Here is a 22,402-nt window from a genome sequence, read left to right on the forward strand (position 1 = left end):
AGCCACACTATGAAACTGAAGAGATAAATAATCCGTCTTAAACTAAGCGAAGTTTTATTCAGTTGTTAAGCCATCTAACTAGAAAGTCGAAATTATCTTCTCAGAACCTATTTGCCAGTAAGACAACACGAGCTAGGGATAACTTTAAAAATGGCTAAAATAGGGGCGTTCTTTGCTCATTTACGTCACCCTTTCAAATTAGATTTGTCGTCTGAAGAGTACGAATGGTAACAAAAAATCGGCGTGACTAGTATGGCAAGGAAGCAATAGGCTGATCCAGCCCTTTTTTAGGTAAAACAAGATGCTACTTTTCGCTGTACTCGCGTTGTGGATTAACCATGCAGCCTCAGAGGAAATTCGTGCTGGTAAGTTGTTTAGATCATGTACTTGTGTGCTATTCTTATTTTCAATTCTGTACTTCTGTAGACGAGTCTCTTTTTAATGGGTATCCAGCCCTCAGGGAAGGGCGACTAAAGGGATTTATTGATAGTTGTGTGCTACGGATCTCGAGTATACCGTTCGCTGAGTCAAGGGTGCCCACTGGATAAAGAGTCGATTTTCTAAGCTTAAGGTGGCTTTCTATAGTTTTGGGATGAAAACTATAGCCTTTTTCAAATTGGAACATTTTTAGCAATCAAAGGTAACTACTGAATTTTTAATCACTACAATTGATGTAAATTCAGTATCGTTTTACCTTCTAAAAACATTTTATTGCGTATTAGAACGCGAAATAGAGTGACTGAGCACCCAAAAAGAGGTCTGCAAACTAGACCTTTAAAGGCCGTACGACCCCATCTGAAAATTTCAGAATTTATCTAGTACTTAGAAATTGCTGTTTTTAGAGAGAAATCCTATGGACAGAATTTTTGCAAAAGCCAAAAATGCGGAATTTTGTCTCTTTTTATAATAACTAAAAACTGTCTATAGGATTTGTTTGAAAAATGTTTCCGGTTTCGTTTTCATGTTTTCTAATTATCCTCAAAATTTGAACCCAGTTGGTACGGCTAGGTTTTGAGAAATTTAGCGTGGAAATTCGTAGAATTGTCTTTTTACGACCTCCACGGACGAAAGTATTCCACATGCGTCACCTATCGGGGAAAACCCCGGAGGTGGCGCGTGCACTCCGGGATTGCCTTTGATCTGTAACTGAGGCTGCCATTTTTCAAGCTAAAGTGTGTTTTGGACTATCCGATCGTTGCACGGTCTGTTACAGCGTGGTTACCACAATCGAACATTCACCACTGAAAAGGGAATAAGGTGACATTTAATAGGATTTTTTAAACCTCACTTCATTCTGGATTTGTGGATGATAATACTGCTTCAATTGTAAAAACGGGACCGGAACATGAAAGAAAATTTATTTGTTGACAAAATGGCTACATATAGTTTAGTTTTAGTATTCTGCAAACTGCATCGCGGCCAATCGCCTTCATATCAGAGAAAGACTTCTCGACAATTTTTTGTGGACAAAGTCATTGCTCGTTCTCGCCGGTCAGAAGTCTCGTCATGGGAGTCATACATAAGGTACTGATGTACGTCTGTTTTGGTGCAGTAAGCCATCTTAATATACTCTTCTGTCTGACATTATTTTACTTGACGTAAACAAAAGCAGAAAAAGTTACAAAGGGCTTCAATTTAAATTAATGACATGTTCAGAGTTGTCATGCGAAAAGATAGGCCTAAGAGCTAAAAACCTTTGGCGGCCAATGAAAGGCTTTAGAAATAAAAACCTGTCGGTCATAACTTTTCTATTTTATTCGAAAGACGCAAAAGCCCTTACTCAAAACTGGTTGTGTTTATATGTGTGTTTCTAACAGGTGAGCATATGGAACTTTACACGAAAAACTTCCACGAGCTACCAGGAGCAGAGATAGAGCTTAGAGGTAACATTGTATTACTAAAGTTCATCATAGCCTTGTCTATTAGCTACTAAACCACCAAAAATCTTGACGGAAAGAAAAACAGTTTATTTGTGTTTTCGAAAACATTGAGGATTATCAAGCCGGTTATGTTTGGTGATGTTAGCAGTAAATAGTAAAAAAAATAGTAGTAAAATAGCATTCAGTTAAGTTCGCATAAGTTCGCTGACTTAGATTTTAATAGAGACCTTTAGATTCAAGGACGAGGACGACTACGAGTACGAGATTTGACTTCAAGTTTTTTCGCGTCTTCTCAAAATGTAGACTCCCCGGAAAGCTTCATTTTAACATTTTTCACTAGAAAAGTTAGCACTGTTACCTTTAGTGAAGGAGGTTACACCCCATCCCGATCGCAAAATGATAAAACTTCTAACATTTGATAACTTGTTTCCGCGACTTCGACATTTTCGCTAAAACTCGTAGTAGAGTGACGACGGCTACCACGTTTTCCCGCCAAAATGACGCTGGTTCACGCGCGTACACTACTTAGCAATGTGAAAATCTCGTACTCGTAGTCGTACTCGTCTTAGAATCTAAAGGTCTCCAATGTGTATCATCCTATTTTTTGGAAGCTCTTTTGTTTCCATACCGAAAATTGTCTTAAGCTACCTTCAACATGGAACTGAACTACTGTCACCACTACCGCAAGTTCTTATTATCTTTCGGAGCATTTTTGACAAGCAAAAATCTATGTAGCGAGAATGTATTCGTATTTGTGAGTCAGTGAGGTGATACATGTATATATGTTGTGGTTTTATTTTATTCTTGGTTCATTTTATACTTTCCTTTCTTTTTGGGTTGATAATGTATGTTAATGAGCTTGAAACAAAGGAAAATAATATTTTAAACCAAGGATAAAATAGAACTGCAACATATACAACAAGGAAAATTCGTACTTTTTCCCCCTTAATAAAGGTGCCTTCAAATTCTGCAAACCAATCTACTGTCCTACCTGCATCCGAGTTATGTATTTGAAGTTTGGTGAATCTAGCACGTGCTTAGCTAAAAAAATTCCTGTGAAATTATGGAACTGCTGGAGGTATAAATTCAGCGCCAAAATGAAAGTACCTATGAAAGATGGGATTTACAAAATCACCGTAAGTATAAATGCAACTAAAATATTCGAGAAATATCAAACAAAACGTTTTAGTTTTGTTGGTTAGAATTGCCCAGCTAACAAATTTGCACGACTAACCGATACTATATCTTTTATGGATCTATTTGATGGACTAATGTGTAATCTATATATACTTATCATTAGCAAACTTATCCCGGCTACAAGAAAAAAAGGCGGTAGTCAGCTTTTTTACGGAATGAGTTAATTTCGCATTTGTGTTGATGTTTAATGTTGTCGAATTCCCTCCTCATAATACTGGCCGTTCCTATCATCATTATTATTATCAGTATCAATATTATTATTATTATTTCATTTTTTTTAACTTTTATATTGTATGTTATAGGCATACAGCTTGCTTGAATATAAGTGCGGCACTATACCTGACAACGCAAAAGGAGTCGTCCTTGGGTCAATACAAGTTGGAAGTAAGTGACAATAAAATCTATACAAATGTATTAGTTTTGTCTTATCATCTGGAAAAATTGAGCAGTCCTCTGCATGCTTTCTCGAATCCTTTACTCCATTTTCTAGGTTTCTGATTATGAGTCAGCGCGGTCTTATTTATATTGTCACTCGATTTAAACTTTCAAGTTCCCTTAACCTCGTCCCTAGGGCTTTTGCTGAGATATTCTAGCCCTTTTTAGCTTTTGCAGATTTTTTAAGTGGTGCTGAATTTTGTTGATATTTGGTTGTTGTACTTGTAAAACTGTTCCCTTGATTCCTAAAGTGCTTTTGCTCTTTAGATCAGTTAAACTGAGCATACTGCATTTCCAACATTTCAGATCCATTATACTGGATTGAAGGACGAAACACTTTCACCGCCCCACAAGGAGGTACAATCTCAGTTAAGGGTAAGTCAATGAATCTGCGCTATGAAAATATTGAACCCACAACATATATGTGCCGCGTTGCTAAATCGCTTAGATTTTTAACTTTCATTAAAATATTCACTTGCTTTCAGGTAAGCAAAGTCAATTACTTCAAACTGAACGACTTTATAGGATTTCAAGAATTCTGGAGTTTCTTATGCGCAGCTCACGAAAAAAATATCGTGACGGTTTTAAATCAAGATTTTTTTTAATATTTCTTTGGTAAGAATCGTATAAAATTATCTGTTAATATTCTTGGGTTCAATGCAAGCGAATGTGCGAATGAAAAATATATATATATTCTTCATGCACATTCAACTCTTATTGTTCAGGAAAAAAAAAAGAAAGAAAGAAAACAAAAATATATATATACATTAGTATAAGTAAAATATACTTAAATCTTATTTTTACGTTTACTTTAATTTTTAACCAGGCTGCTACAAGTATTGCAAACAGAACATCTACTGTCCCAGGTGTATTCGTCAAGTGTACTTCCACGCAAAGGGTGGAGCGAGTGTGTGCGCCGCGCACATTAACGCGGGCTACGATCTTCTTTGTAAGCCAATCTGCGTGAAAAAAGACATAAAAGTATCAAAAACGCCAGGAAAATACAGCATCAGGGTGAGCTTAATTAGAGTCGAACCTCCCGTAAGCGATTAATCAAAATTGCTAAAAACCTTTAAGTTGTCGCTTTAGACCATAGGGTCTCCATCAAAAATATGTCTTCAGCTCCTCCAACACCGTCAAAGAATCATGCCATTATTCGCAAACAGTACTAAAGGTCTCTTAAGAGAGTTGATCTCCTTTGAAAGAATTCTAACTATAGCACTTTGACCGGAAACGTGCGGTTTTTTGGATGGGTTGTCGCGTATAGGTGAGGGTCGCCCATAAAGGTTCGATTGTAGTACCTATATACATGTACAAGTTCTACTGGACGTAATTCGTCTAGAAAGCCTTTAATTATTCAGCTATCTGTCACGTCCTATTTGCTATACATGACCCGTGCACTACACTTTAAACACAAACAGGTGAATAAGTTTTACTATAATTATTGTTCTCAGTTTTTTATACCTTTCCCAAAAAGGCTAATAACCAATTACGAGACCGTTTGAGGTGGAGAAGGCGTGGGGGGGGGGGGGGGGAATAGAAAGGGTGATCAAGCAGAAGTAAAGGTGAGATTTTTGTAACATGCAGTATCAAATCAACCTTTTTGGTAACTGTGCTAAAACTGTTACTCAGGTGTATGAGCTTCTTGAATACAAATGTCGTGCGAATGACTATGAAGGAGGAATGCGAGTAGGAACGGTTGAAGTCACAGGTAATCAGAAACAATTTGGCCTTAATATACTCATGTAGCCAGGAGCATGTTAGTTCCCCTAAGGTGTTTTTCTAAGTTTCTATCTCATTCTGTAAAATGAGCACAAAATGCAGACATAAAATAATGATGACGTATAGTGCGCGAGATCTGGAAGGGCCACACTCCATTCACTTTCTCTAAACTTACCATTACATAACAAAAATATATATTCCATTGGATTTTCAAGATTTAAACCCTTTTTAGTCTCTGACGCGTGCATCTCCCCTTGTACACTATATTAAAACAGTTTTATCGGCAATTCCTGGGAAAAATTAGTGGGAAAGGTTGTACATCTTAGCAGTAAATAAATTCATCTTAATGTTAACATATAAATTACGCCCGCAAACACATATTGTAAGTTTTTTTAACATTGGCCCAGGGGCGGAGGAAAGAAAGAAAAAAGGTAAAAAGTACCAACCTTCCAAACACTTTTGACGATGATTGTGGTTTGGATATTTTTCAAATCAGTCCAAATATCGACGGTTACAAATTACAAGAAAAAAAGTAATAGCTTAGATTGTGGAATAGAGCTTTAAATTAAGAGTCGTTTGTAAACGATCAGTAGACTGACATTCAAATATACCTCCAGGAATGCTTACTTCAGCCTTGCATCCCGTTGTTAAAAATCTTCATACGCCATTTTAATTTATCGGCATAGGACCCAATTAAGTAAAGTAAATATAGCAAAGCTTTCTCTCATCTTCTACCCACAGACATAAATGAATGCGCTAAGGGAAATCCATGCAAAAATGGTGGAACATGCGTCAATACTATTGGTTCCTACAAATGTACCTGCCGTAAGGAGTTCTCAGGAAAACATTGTGAGACTGGTAAGATACATGAAAAGTCAGAAATCAAGAGAAATTTACTTATTTTGTCCGACTTTTTTTACTTTCCCCGACGTTCAGAGATATTTCGTTTTGGACTTCAATTCAACTGATTAGATTTTACGTCGTATCCCCAGATAGCATAATCAGTTTCTCTGCCCTTAAGTTAAGTTGGCGAATCAACTGTTATGTCAGCCTGGGCGTTCCTACGTATCTCTCTATTAAATTGCATTACTAGGAAGCTGTTTTCCTATACCCATCGAAGTGTACTTTCAGCTGTGTTGATTGCGTTCCATAGATGTTGATGAGTGTGCTATGAATCCATGTAAGAACAGAGGATCTTGCAAAAATAGCTTTGGTGGATACAGTTGCACTTGTGCGAGCGGATGGCTTGGAAAAAACTGTGACACAGGTATGTTGTTTTAGCCTGTTTTAACCAACAATAATGCGCGAGTCAGCCACTAGATCTTTTCAAATTGAGAACGTTGAACAGAGGTAACAAGGGTTACTGAGTCACAAACTAAGATAATAAAGCAACGACATGAATTATGTTATGTTCGAGCTACCAACAACGATTTCTGTATATACAGTCTTTTTTTTTTAATTCGTTTCAATTAAAATTAAAACAGATTAACAGCGAACACGCGTTAAAAGGTCACCTTACAGGACCTGAAACGTTTGCTCATTTTCTTTAGTCAAATAAATTTCTCTGTTTCAACAACTCTTTGCTATTGTTTGTTTTTCCTCCTTGAATACAGATGTGAACGAGTGTACGAAAAAGCCGTGCAAAAATGGAGGAAAGTGCACTAATACAAACGGTGGATACACATGCGCATGTGCCGAAGGCTGGAAAGGAACAATTTGCGATCAGGGTAAAGACACTTTTTAAATCAAAAAGCCAAAATGAAAAATAATAATGATAATGCAATTTGCGCACTTCACAGCCTTTCCAACTGTGTTGTTTTCATGGTAGTATGGTATTGCAACTGTCATAGCTGTTTATTAAACTGTGATAATAGGCCATTTAAGTAAATACGTTATTTGTTGTGCTATGTTTGTTGTTTCTTTACATTTCTTCCTTTTCAGACATCAACGAATGTGCGGACAATACAGCTTTCTGTAACAGCGGTAAATGTGTCAATTTGCTGGGAACATACAAATGTATCTGTCCTTCTGGATTTAAAGGAAAAAATTGTGAAATTGGTAGGCGTTTAAAAATCCTTTTACATCGCGAGTGTAGTTAGAGAAGGTGTTGCGAGTGTGCGATCACCAAATTACCAAATGCAAAGGATTTAAAATCCATTAGAAAATAGCCACACCCTTAGTCAATGATTACCCCAAAACCAAGGATAAGAAAGAGTAGAAAAAAAATAATCCAAGTTATTGGATGTTTGGTCTGATCAGAAATATAGTTCTGTTCTATCTTAGACGTGATCCATGAAGAGAAGCTAAGCTCGTGCGCCGGATTCTATCAATGTGTTATATGTAGCTAACTGTACATGTCTGTATATTTATGGGTTTTTGCAACTTTTTCCGAATACCTGAATACCTTCCCATTTTCTTCCGAATCAACTTTATCTGTGTTATTCTGTGTGCAGATATAGATGAATGTTTGAACATCCCCTGCAAGAATGGAGCCACGTGTAACAACAAGCCTGGTAGTTACAGTTGCAGCTGCTCCGCAGGGTGGACTGGGAAGGATTGTGACGAAGGTAATTGCTTGGTGAAAGTGTGGACTGAGATGAAACGCCAGTGGAAAAAAAGGCAACGTTTTGCTTTCTTTTGTGGAGTAAGGATACCTACATGTACCTCCTTCAAACAGGAAGGGAAAAAAGTCCAGTGTGACAGCTCTCTTTGCCTTAGGCTCGTTTCAAACATCAAACTTTACTCAAATAAACCGATTCTAATGAGGAACATCTCTATAGTTATTTTTCTTGCTTATTTGTATCAGTCGGCACATATTAAGTTCGACCTTTAAAATACGCCTTACCGCTATAGAATCACTAGCGGATGTAGATGGAAAAAAATGAAAGGGAAAAAACGACTTTAAAAATTGGTTAACTGTTGATCGAGGCTTAAAGTGAGATTTTAAGAAACAACGTAAAAAAATGTCCAAGGAAGTATAGTAATTAGCAGAAAATGATATGATTTATTTGTTACACATCTATCACAGAAAAATTATAGTTATACACGTACTTTAAAGCAGTAATTAACAACTTACTGTTTAACAAGCAAGTCAAGCTACTTTTACACTTATTTTGTCAAATAGGTTGGGAAAGCTAACATTGAAGCTTACTTTTTCACATCAATCTTTTTCTATAGACATCAATGAGTGCGACAAAAGCCCATGCAAAAATGGGGGTAAATGTACAAATAAATATGGAAAATACACCTGCACTTGTCCTTCAGGTTGGACTGGAAAAGACTGTGAAACTGGTAAGTTTTCAGTCAGCAGGTTAGTTACCTTTATAATTATCATGACAATGACGCACTGTTCCGAAAAAGCCCAAGAGACATACCAATTTGGCGGTGTCGTGCTGGGCTAGCCTCATTTATTTTTTGACTTATAACTGACTGTCACTTACCTGCTTTATGATACACTGCTTAAGCTGGCGGTACACTAGCAAGGCAACATCTATGTTGTGGAGATTCTCCTGATAGAACTGGAGCAATGTGGCTGTTGAAGACAGACAAAAAAGCTTGAGATGTTAAATTGAAATTTCTTTTCTTCTGCTTCTTTTTGATGGACGTTTCAGGGAAAGACAGAGATCCAGCTCTAAGTTTGTTACTTAAGCATACAGCATGTGTATTCCTACAGTCATAGCCATTTATTCGACTATTTGCCGCTATGATAACTTTGTGATAATCATTTTAATCTCCTAGATGTTGATGAATGTCTTACCAGCCCCTGCAAAAATGGTGCGACGTGTGTTAACAATGACGGAGGGTACCAGTGTCAGTGTGGTGCAGGGTGGACAGGAGATCAGTGCGAAAAAGGTACGATAGGCTTCAAGCAAACATTATGGCAGAACATGCTATACGTTCACGCCTACACGCTTGCAATGCATGGTGTTGGGAAAAAAAAATGAAATATGTCATAACATAAATTGTAGTTGCTGTTTCTTCACTCTTCTAGGGTACATTGTATAAAATTTATTATCATTACTTTTGGGGTAACAGATGTCGATGAGTGCAATTCAAGTCCGTGTCAGAACGCGGGCAGTTGCGAAAACACCGATGGAGCCTACACTTGCAAGTGTGATGCTGGATATGGTGGGAAGCACTGTGAACAAGGTTTGGCCAGGCATACCTCTTTAATACACCCCTAATGGAAAATTATGTTATTATCATAAATTCTCAAACTACTCTCCCACTACCATGGCCAGAGGGAAATGAAGAAGTCTCCCACTCAGAAATGTGCTACACAGACATTTTGACTCCAGTGCTGTTTGGCGGTCAGCCCGGTTGTGTGCAATCTGAGGCCTACGAGGGCGAAATGCAGATAGGCATAAGTTCCAGACTTACTAGATTATAGCTCATGGTCCTCTTGCTATTTATTGATGGACAGATAGTTTATCCTCATTTTAAGGTTGTAAACGTACAATGTATTGACCCAAATTTCTAGCATAGGATGATGTTGTCATAAAGTGAAAAAAGTTTATTTCCTTAGTGTTAGATCAGTGTAAACAGAACCCGTGCCAAAATGGAGGAACTTGCGATAACAAAGATGGAGGATACTCCTGCAGCTGTTTGCCGCAGTGGAGTGGAAAAGACTGTGATGAAGGTGCGATGTGAATTTTGCAACGTGATAGTTTAAGAGAAGAGGTTCCCTACAAAGATAGCGAGTTAATGGAACAGTGTTATATACTGATAAGACTCCAAATAACCCCTATGCTGGACATCAAAGTTTGACACTTTCAGTTAAGGCATGTTAGGTTTCAGGTTAAGAAAAACAAGGAGTACAACAAAATTAAACAGAGACAGCAATAACAAAGCAAAGCAAAGGAAGGCAAAAATGATAAAAATACCAAAATGATAGCATTTAGCTTTGAATCAAAAACTCTTTTTGGGAAAGAAGAAGCCTTAAATGTGAGGATATGATTTCTCTTTACAGATGTGAATGAATGTGAGCTGTTTCCCTGTCAAAACGGAGGTACATGCCGTAACACAGCCGGTGGGTACGTGTGTGAGTGCATACCGGGATGGGAAGGAAAGGATTGTGAGCATGGTAAGCCTTGTTTAGCAGTATGATTTTATACATTTAGTTACATTAGCCGTCTAAGCAACAAAACAACAAGAGTTATCTCACATAAACCATTTCAGACATTGATGAATGCGCAAGTCATTACTGTCAAAACGGCGCTACATGTGTGAATGACATGGCTGGCTACAGATGTATCTGTCCTGCTGGATTTGAAGGCTTCTACTGCTCAGAGGGTAAGCTCGGAATGTTTTACATTTTTTCATTTTCCTGTCAGTACACATGAAGTAAGGCCTGTGGGCCGGTCAACCAACATTGTTCTGTTAAATAATAGTAAAATGGCTATAATATGTGTTTGTGTCAATAATGGCGATAAAAGAAAAAGGCGAACACGAGCCATGAGGCCCAGAAGGCCTGCGTTTTCTAATAATTTCTAAACAGGAAGCAACTTGGAACATTAGCACCAACAACCCAACCCGAACCCCCCCCACCCCACCCCACCCCCTGGATGGGATGCTAGTCTATTCGCTTAGCTAGATACCCCTTTGTACACTTGTGGGCGAAGAGAGTAAAAGCGCAATGTTCTCCAAGGCAACGCTTGAACCCGAACTATCACGTCCGTGTTAACCGCTCCGCCAAAACGCCTCTACTGTCAAGAATGGTAGTGTATTTCAACATCAACCTTTACCTGATTCATTCCACATTTCAAGACCAAAGGGTTTAAGATAAATTACTACATCTTTCACTTTCAATTTATGTGAGTTCGACTCGCATTCCAATCATTGCTTTGCGTTGTCATTAATCGGTTATATGTTATTGAACTATCTTATAATATAAAATAGACATCGATGAGTGCCAAAACAATCCATGCCAGAATCAGGGGACATGCTACAATGAGCCAGGCTCATACAGATGCGAATGTCCACCAGGAACGACAGGTCAACATTGCGACATAGGTAATAACTTATCATTTAATTAGCATATACATAACAACCATTCAAATTGTTTTTATAAAAAAGTTTCAATCGGTCAAGAGATCATAACGCCACCTACAATAACTTCCTAGAGGCAATGTCCGCTCAGGCGCATTCAAAATGAGTTGTTCTTGTTGTGGAAGAGAATTCTACGCTTTTGCACAGTTTTCCCTGTCCTTAGGGAATAGAGAAGAACCAAGTTTTTCTCAAAGGCCGGAACTGCAACAACATAAAGCTTAAAAAGATAAATTTAATAAACTACCATTGAAAAGAAAACAACTAGTTTTTGACACGCCTCAGATAACCCAGATACCTACAAGATGGAAAAGTGAACCTTATACTACAAACATAATGCTTACTTTGTCCACTTTCAATGGCAAGCACACCAGAGACACAAAATGACCACGCAACCCTAAAACTTACGATAAAAAATAAACGCCACCAGTTCTGACGATGACCACTAAGGCCCGGTTCAGACGCCGAACGTTCATGAGCCGAACCTAATTCGAATTAAGGCCGACGCAAATTATTTAGACCGGCTGAATCGATTCAGACGCCGATCATAATTGCAGCTGAACTAGGTTCAAATGGCGAAAAATGTTCATCTCGGTCAAAATGCTTACAAAATAATATTAATTTATTCATTAAGATCGGTACGTGAAAAGTTCGGCGTCTGAATCAAAGCCGTTCCAAAGTCGCTCCAAAGGCGAAATTCCCGGCCGGGCTAGCCGAAAAGAACGGATGAGCCGTTCCAAACTGAAACAGGCGTTCCTAATTGATTCAGACGCCCAACTCTTCATGTACTTAATTCAATGTATTAGGTTCGGCGCATGAAAAGTTCGGCGTCTGAACCGGTCCTAAGGAAACGGTTAAGGACAAAGACAGACCGGTTGACAGAGAGCGATACATAAAAGAAGATACTGAAATGCTGCGACTGCCGGGATAGTTATACTCACTTCAATGTGAAGCTGGTGGGAAATGATACATCCTTGCTTATTTCCTGTAAAATTTCTTTGCATCTTTTCCCGTTATAAGGAATTTACTAGTGTACAATATTTCGATTTATTAATAGTTAGAACAAAAGTAGTTTTCTTAGAAAAGATGTTGGAGTTTATTTTAGCAAATAACTAAATTAATAGTTTATGTTTATTTGGTTTTCAGTCCAGTCCATGCCGACGCCTGCCATAAGTAAGTAAAGTACTTAAATTGATTAATAACTGAACCATTATGAACTGTTTTTGATTCAGCTACTTACGTTCATTTTTGTATTAAAGAGAAGTAAGTTATGAGCACTTGTTATTTGATTCTGCATTAAACAATGTTTCACGCCAAATTTCCTAAATCAATTTCCATTTCAGGAGGTGATTACGAACCTGTTGGCTGTTTCCATGACAGCGCTGTGGAGCCCAGGCCCTTGCCAGAGCTTTTGGGAAACTTCCGTTCCGAACTTGACTGGCAAAATGTGAAAAGTGTAGTTGACAAGTGTGCTGAATTGGCAAAGGAGAAAGGGTGACTACCTGAATAGAGAAGGAAAGGGTGACGTCACAAAAATTCGAGTTAATGAAATTATGGAATTGGTTAGCACACTATGCTCTGATGGCTCCATACAAATCCTTGGCTTGGATCTTAAAGTTTAAGATCCTCCCAGGGGCCCCTTTCTCGAAAGGCCCTGTAACGTTTTTGGGCCAAAGGCAAATTTTGAAATCAAAACCTGTAGAATAGTAGCACGGTTCCTAGCACACAAATCAGCCAATTTTGCTTTGTTAACTGATAGTTACACTGCATCATTATTTTCAAAATTATAATTATTGAAACGTTGATCTTGAATCCAAACACGGTGAGTATAAAATATCTTTCCGAGCCCGAAAAGTTACCAGGAAAAACGGTCCCCAGGCTTATTTTAGAAGAATTTATATGGAGTCATCGGAGACATTTGTATCAACAGGCTTACTTTTAGCAAGTGGAAATTTTTCATTTAATTCTTTCTAGATATGCCAACCTATTCGATAATTTCATAAATGTTGTTTTTGTGACGTCATCACTTCTCTCTTTATTTAACCACTAACATTCAGTAATAAAGAATAAGAGCTCTTTTGCGCAACTCTCGTAAATTTAAGGACTTCCCCTCCCCTCTTCTCACCACCTAAAAAACGTAACTTGCATTTAATTGAACTAACTGAAATAAGCTCTTAGATGTCATGCAGAACACATAAAACCACCCTCCTGTTTTATTGGTAGTGGTACATGCAGATGTATATTAAATATAGTCCACACGAACTTCAACTGTTAGTCCAACTTTTTATTTTTTGTTATTATTATTATTTTTTTTTTTTAGGTATAAGTTCTTTGCCATCCAATACTATGGTGAATGCTGGTCGGGTCCAAACACCGGAAGTACATACGCCAGGGATGGCAAGGCGAAGAATTGCTTCAAGGGAGTAGTAGGGGTTTCTCATTCCAACTTTGTCTATCAGTTTGTGAACTGAGTTTGCAAAATTTAAGGTAATTAATGGCCAAAACTAAAACTGCTGTTAAACGCTTTTTGAACCTCCATATAGCTATAGAATCTTATAAGTAGTCTGCTGGGCCTTAACAGCAGGGAGAGGGGAGATGGTTTAACTATAGTAACGTTACAACACGGGTCAAAAAATCACAACCATCTTGCATGAAAGTACCGCTCAATGACGCAAGGCCAACTTGAAGAATATAATAAACCGTATGCTAAAGTAAACTGCAAGCTCTAATAACTGACATTAACCCCAGCCAAACTCTGACTTATTTTACGCAAGACGCTAAGTAATTACGCCATCTGACGTTAGGTTCTGTGCTGTGCTGTCTGCCACTGCTCTGCTAAGTCCCCACGATACACTTGAATCAAAAAAATCCTCAAACATAAAGTTGAAGCAAACATGAATACTATTCTTATTCTTGTTTTCTTTGCCTGTTTGCAGAATCGACTGTCAAAAGTAAATGGTGTGTCATTAACACGAATATATCTTCAGAGTGGAAAGTGTTTGCTTTTTTTAAGCTGACCACTCCGCTAAGTTATGGAAACTGCAATAAATGTTATCAGTTTACCTGTCTTCTGTTGTCTCTCTTGGAATAAAACCACCAGTGCTCATGAACACAGACATAAAGAAGATTTTTTTTTTTAACATTAAGAAACTTTTAACCCAGAAAGCAAAAAAAAATGCTGATTATATCGCAAGGCGGTGGTCTCAGAACGCCTTCCCTTATAGCAATTTATTAGCCGCACGATGTTTTGTCGTGCAGTGGAACTTCTCCTTTGGGACACCTCTATTCAAGGGACACCCACATTTAGGGAACACAAAATTTGGCCCCGGAAAAATGTTTACATAATGTTTGTATTTGTTACCTCCATTGAAGGGACACCTCTATTCAGGGGAAAGGGACACTTTTTTCTGGGTTCCGATAACTGGATTTAGCCTCCATTCAGGGGACACCTCAGCAATCACAAAGTGACTTACCACAAAAATTGTGATAAGTTGAAGTGTTTGACAGCTTTCAAAACACGATTAACTCACTTGTATCGATATACTGCACTTGTGGGAATTCAACACTTAACATGGCAGAGATAAGTTAATCATGATTTTTATCTATCATCTAGCCGCTTGAAATAAGGACTGCAGCAGTTTCGATCCTCAGCCCGTGAGAACATACGCCTTTCGATTCTAATAAAAATATTTTATTTGTTGGTTAATTATTTACAAACCCAAGGCCAACCTCCGCCCAGGGACACTTGCCTTGGTCCCGAGGGTGTCCCCTGAATAGAGGTTCCACTGTATTCGGAATAGCAAAATATAGACGGGCCAACCATTATCCGATTTTTCTCTTTCCGTTTCTGACAGCCATACTGCTGAGTCATTTCGTCTCAGCTCCACTTTAAACAGTTGCAAAAAAACTGTCAACCATAATGATGCCACTTTTGAGGCTAACATTTTCAAGACGTTATCAGAAACTTGTGTTCGTGTGCTTTCTTCTTCATTCATTCTCCCAAGGGCAACTGCGACACGCGGCTAAGTTTTCGTGCTTTTCTTGCTGATGCCAACCTTTCTGCTAAATCTTTTTGCTCCTATCCTCTACATTTATCATTGGCATAAGATTATGATTCATATTTGTTCAGTTTTCCAGATAGAAAGGATAGGAAGCCACTCTTAAAAGAGTTACCTGTATTCAACCCCCAGGGGGGTAATCCCGATTTCAAGGAACGGTGATGGTCAAAGGATTTTTTTTGGTTTGAATATTTCAATTCCGTGATTTTTTGGGTAGGAAAATTAAATTAGTATTTTGGGAAGGGTGGCTTGATTTAAGTAGGGATTTTCGGGGGTATTCAAAACAATCTGAAGATTCGTGGAAGTGCCCATGCACGTATCCCAGCCGCGTTACTTTATTTGGTTGTACTTTACTCGCAGAACGCCTGAACATTTTATATCGTTTAATGCTTTCTGGAAATTTTTAAGGCTGGCAAATCCAGCATGGTATTTGTTTTTTTTATTTTTTTGGCGGGGGTTGGGGAGGGGGGTTAATTTTTGGTCCAGGGATTTTTTGAGGAATTTGTTGGAAGCCCTAGAGATTATTTTGGGTTTTGATTTTTGCCCCCATTCGATCATCCCTGTCACTTGAAATCTGCAGTAATTCCCCCCGGGATTCAATCAGTAAGTTGTCTTAGCCTTGTGAAATTAGCCGCTCAGCTCCTTCCACCTACTTGCCCACCTAAATCAATAATGCATTACGCCAGGAAACTACGCGAACAAGGTTATGTAGTATGTCAGGAATGAAGAAGAAATTTGCCTTGTTTACAGCTCACGAAATTCTCTCGGAACATTTTTATCTCAAATACCTTATCAAGCCAAAGTTTATAAGATGCCCTCCTTGAACAGTTTATGCGCATGCTCTTCTTATGTTCTTTTAATTATACACCAGTGGGGAGGAGGAGGCGAGAGAGGTGGGCTAAGAACGAGAAACGTGCAAAGCCGTCACCTTACGTGGTCAGCAGTAAATTGCATTATATTTCCCAAAGGAGCAGTTTTTGCCCATGTCTTTACTCAGAATTTTGTAAAATTGATTTAGAAAATACCACAGTTTACAATATTTCAAAATACATAAAAATTGTCTTGCGAAACCAATGACTATTTTTCACATTTTTTTTTAAAAAAACGGTTGACATAAAATCGTCTGTTTTGTCGTTTTCAGAATTAGCTAGTAACCGACAGACATTGATTTCTCCTAGAAATTTTCCTTATAGTTTGAAAGACTGATCACCTTAGTATTTTCTCACTCCAACTTACAAAATTCTCATCTAAGGCACATGAAGAAAATAACCGCTCCTTTTTTAACTACAGAGCAAGGACAAAAACAGAGAACCCCTCGCTTTCCAAATCACATTGCTTTGACTCTTATGAAATCACAGATTTTAAGGTAATACAAGCTTTTCGATAAACTCGATCGTTTTTTTTTTTTTGTTGTTGTTTTGTTTGTTTGTCTGTTTGTTTTGATTTCTGCTTTGTTTCTTCTTCTCCTTTTTCTTCTACCGCGGTAATAAGTTAATAAGTTTTAATCTTGGTTTTGACTCGTGAAGTAAAACGGTTCCCATTATTCTTCTAAGAAAAGGTGAGATCTTTCGAGGAAAAATCTATATGACGTTCTTATACTTACTTAACTGTAAATTTGTGCAAAATAGGAGTGAATTGGATTTCTTGAGCTTTGCCGCGAAACACTGACTTGAATGCACTACCTGACAATTTGCGTAGTTTGGCTGCGGGGTTTGCGGGGTTGTTTGCGGGGCTCGCGACTTAAACTTTTAGCCAGAGTTTTTGGATTTTTATGACTTTTATTATTCACTCATAATTTTAGTTGAAAGGAGTTTTTTATTGTTACATCATAGCTAATTTATAACCTTAGTTAGTAATTCAAATTTTTCCTTTTGTACCGTATTTTATTTTTTATTATTATTATTATTATTATTATTATTATTATTATTTTTATTTTTATTATTATTTGCCTTAATTCCACCCGTATGACATGTAAAATATCCGTATTCCTAAGCGTATTTACCTGGTGAAATAAAGTGTCCTTAAATAATGCCTCTGTCCTAATTCAGTACACTGGCAACTGCTGGCTCTTGGCCTGAACTGCTAACAACTATATAAACTAGTGACTACTGACTACCTTTTACAAAATGTCGATTCAAGGGTAAATGAAATAAAATTTAAAAAAAATAAGGGTTAATTAAAAAAAAAACCTTAGCCACTAAAAAGTACAGATTTAACAACAGGGGAAAGGTCCAAAGTTCCGTAAGTTGGTGCGATCATCTGGAGACAATTGTAATGAAAAGTGAAAGGTCTAGAAGTCTAAAAAGATTCCTGATTCTTTCAGTACATTTAATAGCGTCTTTGTACAATATTTATAACTAGTTAAACGAGTGAATATGCCAACCCGGTTAAAGAATGAAGAAAGTTTTTGTCTTTTTCCAACAGTATTTAATATCAAGAATATTTTCATTGTGGGAAATTTCCAACTCAACCGGCGGCACGTAACACTTTTGACAAAGCACAGTTTACGCAGCTTTTTGCACCTTAATCAACGTTTGTACAGGTCCACCACGCTTTATTGCTCAATATTCAAAGTTTTGTAATTGTTTAATTGTTCAAACCTTTGTTAATTACAAAATCGTACCAACAATACCTTTCTTCAGAAGAAAAGGGTAAGCTGGGCTGTTACAGCTCATTTAAATTTCAGTTACTATTGGGGCACTACATTAATATCTTTTCATTGTTAAAAGTGACACAAGGAGGCGACTAGTTCCCCGTAACGAACAATGTACGATCGCTTTGCTGACCATTTTTTTCCTGGCGTAGTTGTAAAAGTACATGTATAATATGTGCACTTTGTTTGATATGGTCATTTAAAAACTTCTAATATCGAAAACGAGAATCGAGAGGTAGCGTTGGCTCTCTCCATGATAATATTCCAGTTGGTAAGCAACCGTAGCAAAAAAGCTTGTTTATCTTCATAACTTTTGGTTTTAATTCCTCACATTGAAACTTAATATGGATTCCTAGTTTAGACTATAATATTTTCATACAGTAAACATTTTGGGAAAATAGCAATTTTATTTTATCTTATATTATTATTATCCAAATTATTTTATTACTTATAACATCGATAGAGTACCGTTATTGTAATTAAAAATAATTAAACTTTATACACAAGTTAAATTTATGCTTTAAATGGTTTCGTTTATAGGATAAGAATACTATGTTTCTCTTTGCCCTTATTGCGGTTTGGATAATCTCTGTAGCTTCCGAGGAAATTCGCTCAGGTAGGTATGAACTGATGCGCTTCAGTGTTACAAATGAGTACAGAAGAATAGGTTTAGGTTTCTATAAGACAATTAACAAAAACCTCGAATTAACAACAGTTAGAGATGACTGATCGAGGGATAGCCTCTAATAAAAGATATTTAAGGACGGCTTTTTTATCTGCTAAATGAAGATGAAGTCTTGCTAGTTATGGTAAAGAGGGGAACATTATCGCAAGAAAAATACAAATTACTGTTTATTGAAGTGGCCAAGGTATTGAGAAAGGAAGAGGGACGAAGGTATTACACCATAAAAGAAATCAGTTATTAAAAAAAGAGCTTGCATTCACTTCAGGGGTGTTATTATTTTATGTTTACACGTCGCGAGTCATGGAACATTACTTGTATCAAGAAACTAGTTTACTGACGAATAAAAGTTTATTTTAGGTGAATATCTTACGCTGCAAAAGAAAACCTTCTATGAAGCACCTGGGACAAGAGTAGCTTTGCACGGTATGTGGCAATGGTTATGTTGGACCGAAAACGTAACTTAGTAAGGCCCGGTTTAAATGAGGTTATACGCGTTACTCGGCTACCTGAGCTACCCTGGGAAAAACAACTTTTCCAACATTTTCTTACAGAACTTGGCAAACCATTTATATGAGTAACAAAAAGTGGGATCGACTAAAACGGTAATCACAAAGCCGGGTCACCCTTTTATCAGGTAAGATGGCCCTCCAGGCCGGGTCAACTTTTTTCCCGTAAAAAAACTTTGGCTCGCTCAGCCGGGTGAACTCGGTCAAGGCGAAACAATCAGAGCATGCACCAGGGCTGGTGTCAACTCTTGGGCCTGAAGAAGAAAAAAATAAAAACATCTAACCAACAATACTTTTCCCTTGTAGGTTATTTTAAATTCTGCAACCCCAAAAGCTGTGCTTCCTGTTTTCGGGTGATGTACGTGAAAATCGGTGATCATACCATCTGTTTGGGTAGAAGATATCTACGCTACATTAAGAACTGTAAAGAGTACAGTTTCACTGCTGATGCCATCGTTCCCAAGAATGACGGAAAATATAAAATCATGGTAAGTTATCAAGCACTATAGCAGGAGGTTCCCCAAAAGGGTTCATCCATCCCGTCATCCCGACCCAACTTTTCGCTCAATCCCGTAATCCCATTTGTTATAACCACATCCCGCTTCCCGTGCATACTTTCAATCCCGAATTCCGCCACCATTTTACTTTAAAATCCTGAATCCCTGCCTTCAAATAAGGCAAATCCCCATACCCCAAAAAACATACTGGAGGCAAATTTTTATCGTAAATATTAAATTTTCAATTTAATTTCATTCGCACATTGTTTCATTTACCTATTTTGAAATATATGTACTCATTGTCTTGTTAATTCAATATTTTTATGTCCGTGTATCTGTTTTCATTATTGTTCTGTTTCAACCCTTTTATTGTATTTTTTTCTTTTCGTTCTGGCCTCAATTAGTTAGGCTATTTGCGGGCAGGGATCAATGGTTATATGTATCCTAAGTGTTTCATAAACTTGAACTTTTCTTAACCAAAATATAACACATACAGCAACAAAAACTGTTAAAAAAAATCTTTAAAAAAATCAACACCTCTGCTTGAGTGTAGTTTCTTGAAGGAAATAATCCAGTCAACTTGTAAACAATAAATCAAAAGAGAATAAAAATGCCTTAGTTCTGACTTATATTGATCAAAGTCTCTAAATATTCTAACTTGATGGAAGTCTTATAAAACCCTGAAGTATTGGCACCTGTGTTATGATTCTCTAGTCTTCGTAATTTTTTTTTTGCCTGTAGGTGCAGTTTACGGGGTGGGGTTTTAATAAGGCATTGGGCTTTTGCAGTCAGCAGTTAATTATTTCATCTCATTACAGTCATTGGTAAACAAAGAATTCCTAAATTAATAATGCAATTTGCTTCAGTTAGACTACGAGTAGTCCCCCATTTTTCCTCAGGGATAGTAGAGAGAGCGAAACGCGAGCGCGCGTGAAAATCACCCCACGCGAGAAAAGGCGACACGCGGCGTGGGGTGATTTTCACGCGCGCTCTCGTTTCGCACGCTCTACTATCCCTGAGGAAAAATGGGGGACTACTCGTAGTCTAGCTTCAGTGGCCAGCTTTAAACTTGGTGTCTATTAAGGGGAAGATAGAAGGCTAATTTTTTTTAATATATTACTGCTGGAAAAAATTCTTTTTCCCTTGTGTGTCTATAAAAATATATAGCCGTGTTTTTAACTTCAAAAAGTAAATTTATAATCTGATACGAAAATTTTGTCCTCCTAACTTAATTTTTGGATTAACTGTTACTTTTTAACTGTGTTTCCTTTTAAGTGGTACAGTCCATTTCAATATGGGTGCGGCACCATACCAAAAGGCGAAAGGGGAGTTAAAGTCGGAACAATACACGTCGGAAGTAGGTGACATTAACAAACATTCACATTTTCCCTTCCTCTGATAAAAATGGTAATAATAATAATATAATTATTAATATATTGGAATTTTTTTCAGTCGAAAGTAATTGTTTTTCTAATTGAAATGAAATGTTATTCGAATAATCTTTTAATCGAAACTAAGTGATTTTTTTAATCGAAAGGAATTGTAAATAGTGCTTTGGATGAATAGTATTTTTAAATCGAAATTAATTGTAAATAGGATTTTATAGTTAGCTTTGTTATAACTGTTGTAATTATTATTATTATTATTATTATTATTATTATTATTATTACTATCATTACTATTATTATTATATAGGGTCAAATGGTGACGTCAACAATCACATTGCTGAACACTATTTACAGACGAAACATCAAATTGACTTGAACTGGAACATGTGTTGCGTGTTCTATAGACTGCTATCGACGACTCACTTTAGAAAGCTGGTTTACTAACTAAGAACAAACGCCACTGAATCGTAGTCAAAAGTTAGCGGCACCGGACAAGCGACTTACTATTGCCGGACTCAAGAAAAAATAATTACGAGAGAATGACTGGAAAACTGAAAATTTGACTAACAATAAACGACTGTTTAACTGTGACAATCGGTGGATCGAAACGCACCAATGACATAACGAGCCCTCATAGCCAATAACATCAACGCTTGACACAACGACAAATAACACCACGACTTAATAAGTGATCAATCAGGTCAATAACCAGAGTTCAATATGTGAATCATTAACTGACGTCACAACTCACTTTGAACTATTCTTAGCGGGATAGGTTGGTGAGTTATCAGGTTCCAGATTGAAGTGTACCTTTAAGACAAGACTTATTTATTTATTTTGTTTTATTAACTTATTATCTTTGTATGCTGATTTGAGCTCGGAGATTCTTGGCTAGCTATTACGAGTTATTCTATCTTCGAATTCAAATAAACGTTTACGTAAGTATGGGTTTGTACTTGTTGCGACCCAAAACTATCAATATTTAAGTTTATGTTTGTATTAACTCCTTACCTGATTACTCAATAATTCAGATCCTTTGTTCTGGATTGTGGGGAAGAACAGTTTCACTGCGGCTCCAGGAGATATAATTTGGGTGAACGGTAGGTCAAATATACCCATAAGGAAATATTAAATGACACTTGACAGGATTTCAAAAAAAAGATATAAAGTAATTTACAGATTTAATGCATCTACCCGGATCTTTGAAGCCCGTCAGACGCCTTATTCTATATTTTTGCACTTTGTGGAATTAATGGTGTACAAAGTCCAATATTCCTATCATTTTGATCTTGCCCGGTCAATAAAAATTTCGCCTTAATTTGTTCCATCACAATTT

The 22,402-nt window shown here is 37.2% G+C and overlaps 1 protein-coding gene across 1 annotated transcript; it reads left to right on the forward strand.

Moving 5' to 3' along the window:
* Positions 1–260: 260 nt before the first annotated feature.
* Positions 261–6,202, forward strand: LOC140932274 (uncharacterized). Its single transcript, XM_073381896.1, has 8 exons — positions 261–365; positions 1,818–1,883; positions 2,835–3,016; positions 3,380–3,461; positions 3,819–3,887; positions 4,339–4,526; positions 5,145–5,223; positions 5,976–6,202. Exons 1-8 carry the CDS (start codon positions 302–304, stop codon positions 6,200–6,202), a joined length of 957 nt encoding a protein of 318 aa, XP_073237997.1. The 5' UTR covers positions 261–301.
* The last annotated feature ends 16,200 nt before the right edge of the window (positions 6,203–22,402 follow it).

Source organism: Porites lutea, chromosome 3, assembly GCF_958299795.1.
Source record: "Porites lutea chromosome 3, jaPorLute2.1, whole genome shotgun sequence".
Taxonomy (NCBI): domain Eukaryota; kingdom Metazoa; phylum Cnidaria; class Anthozoa; order Scleractinia; family Poritidae; genus Porites; species Porites lutea.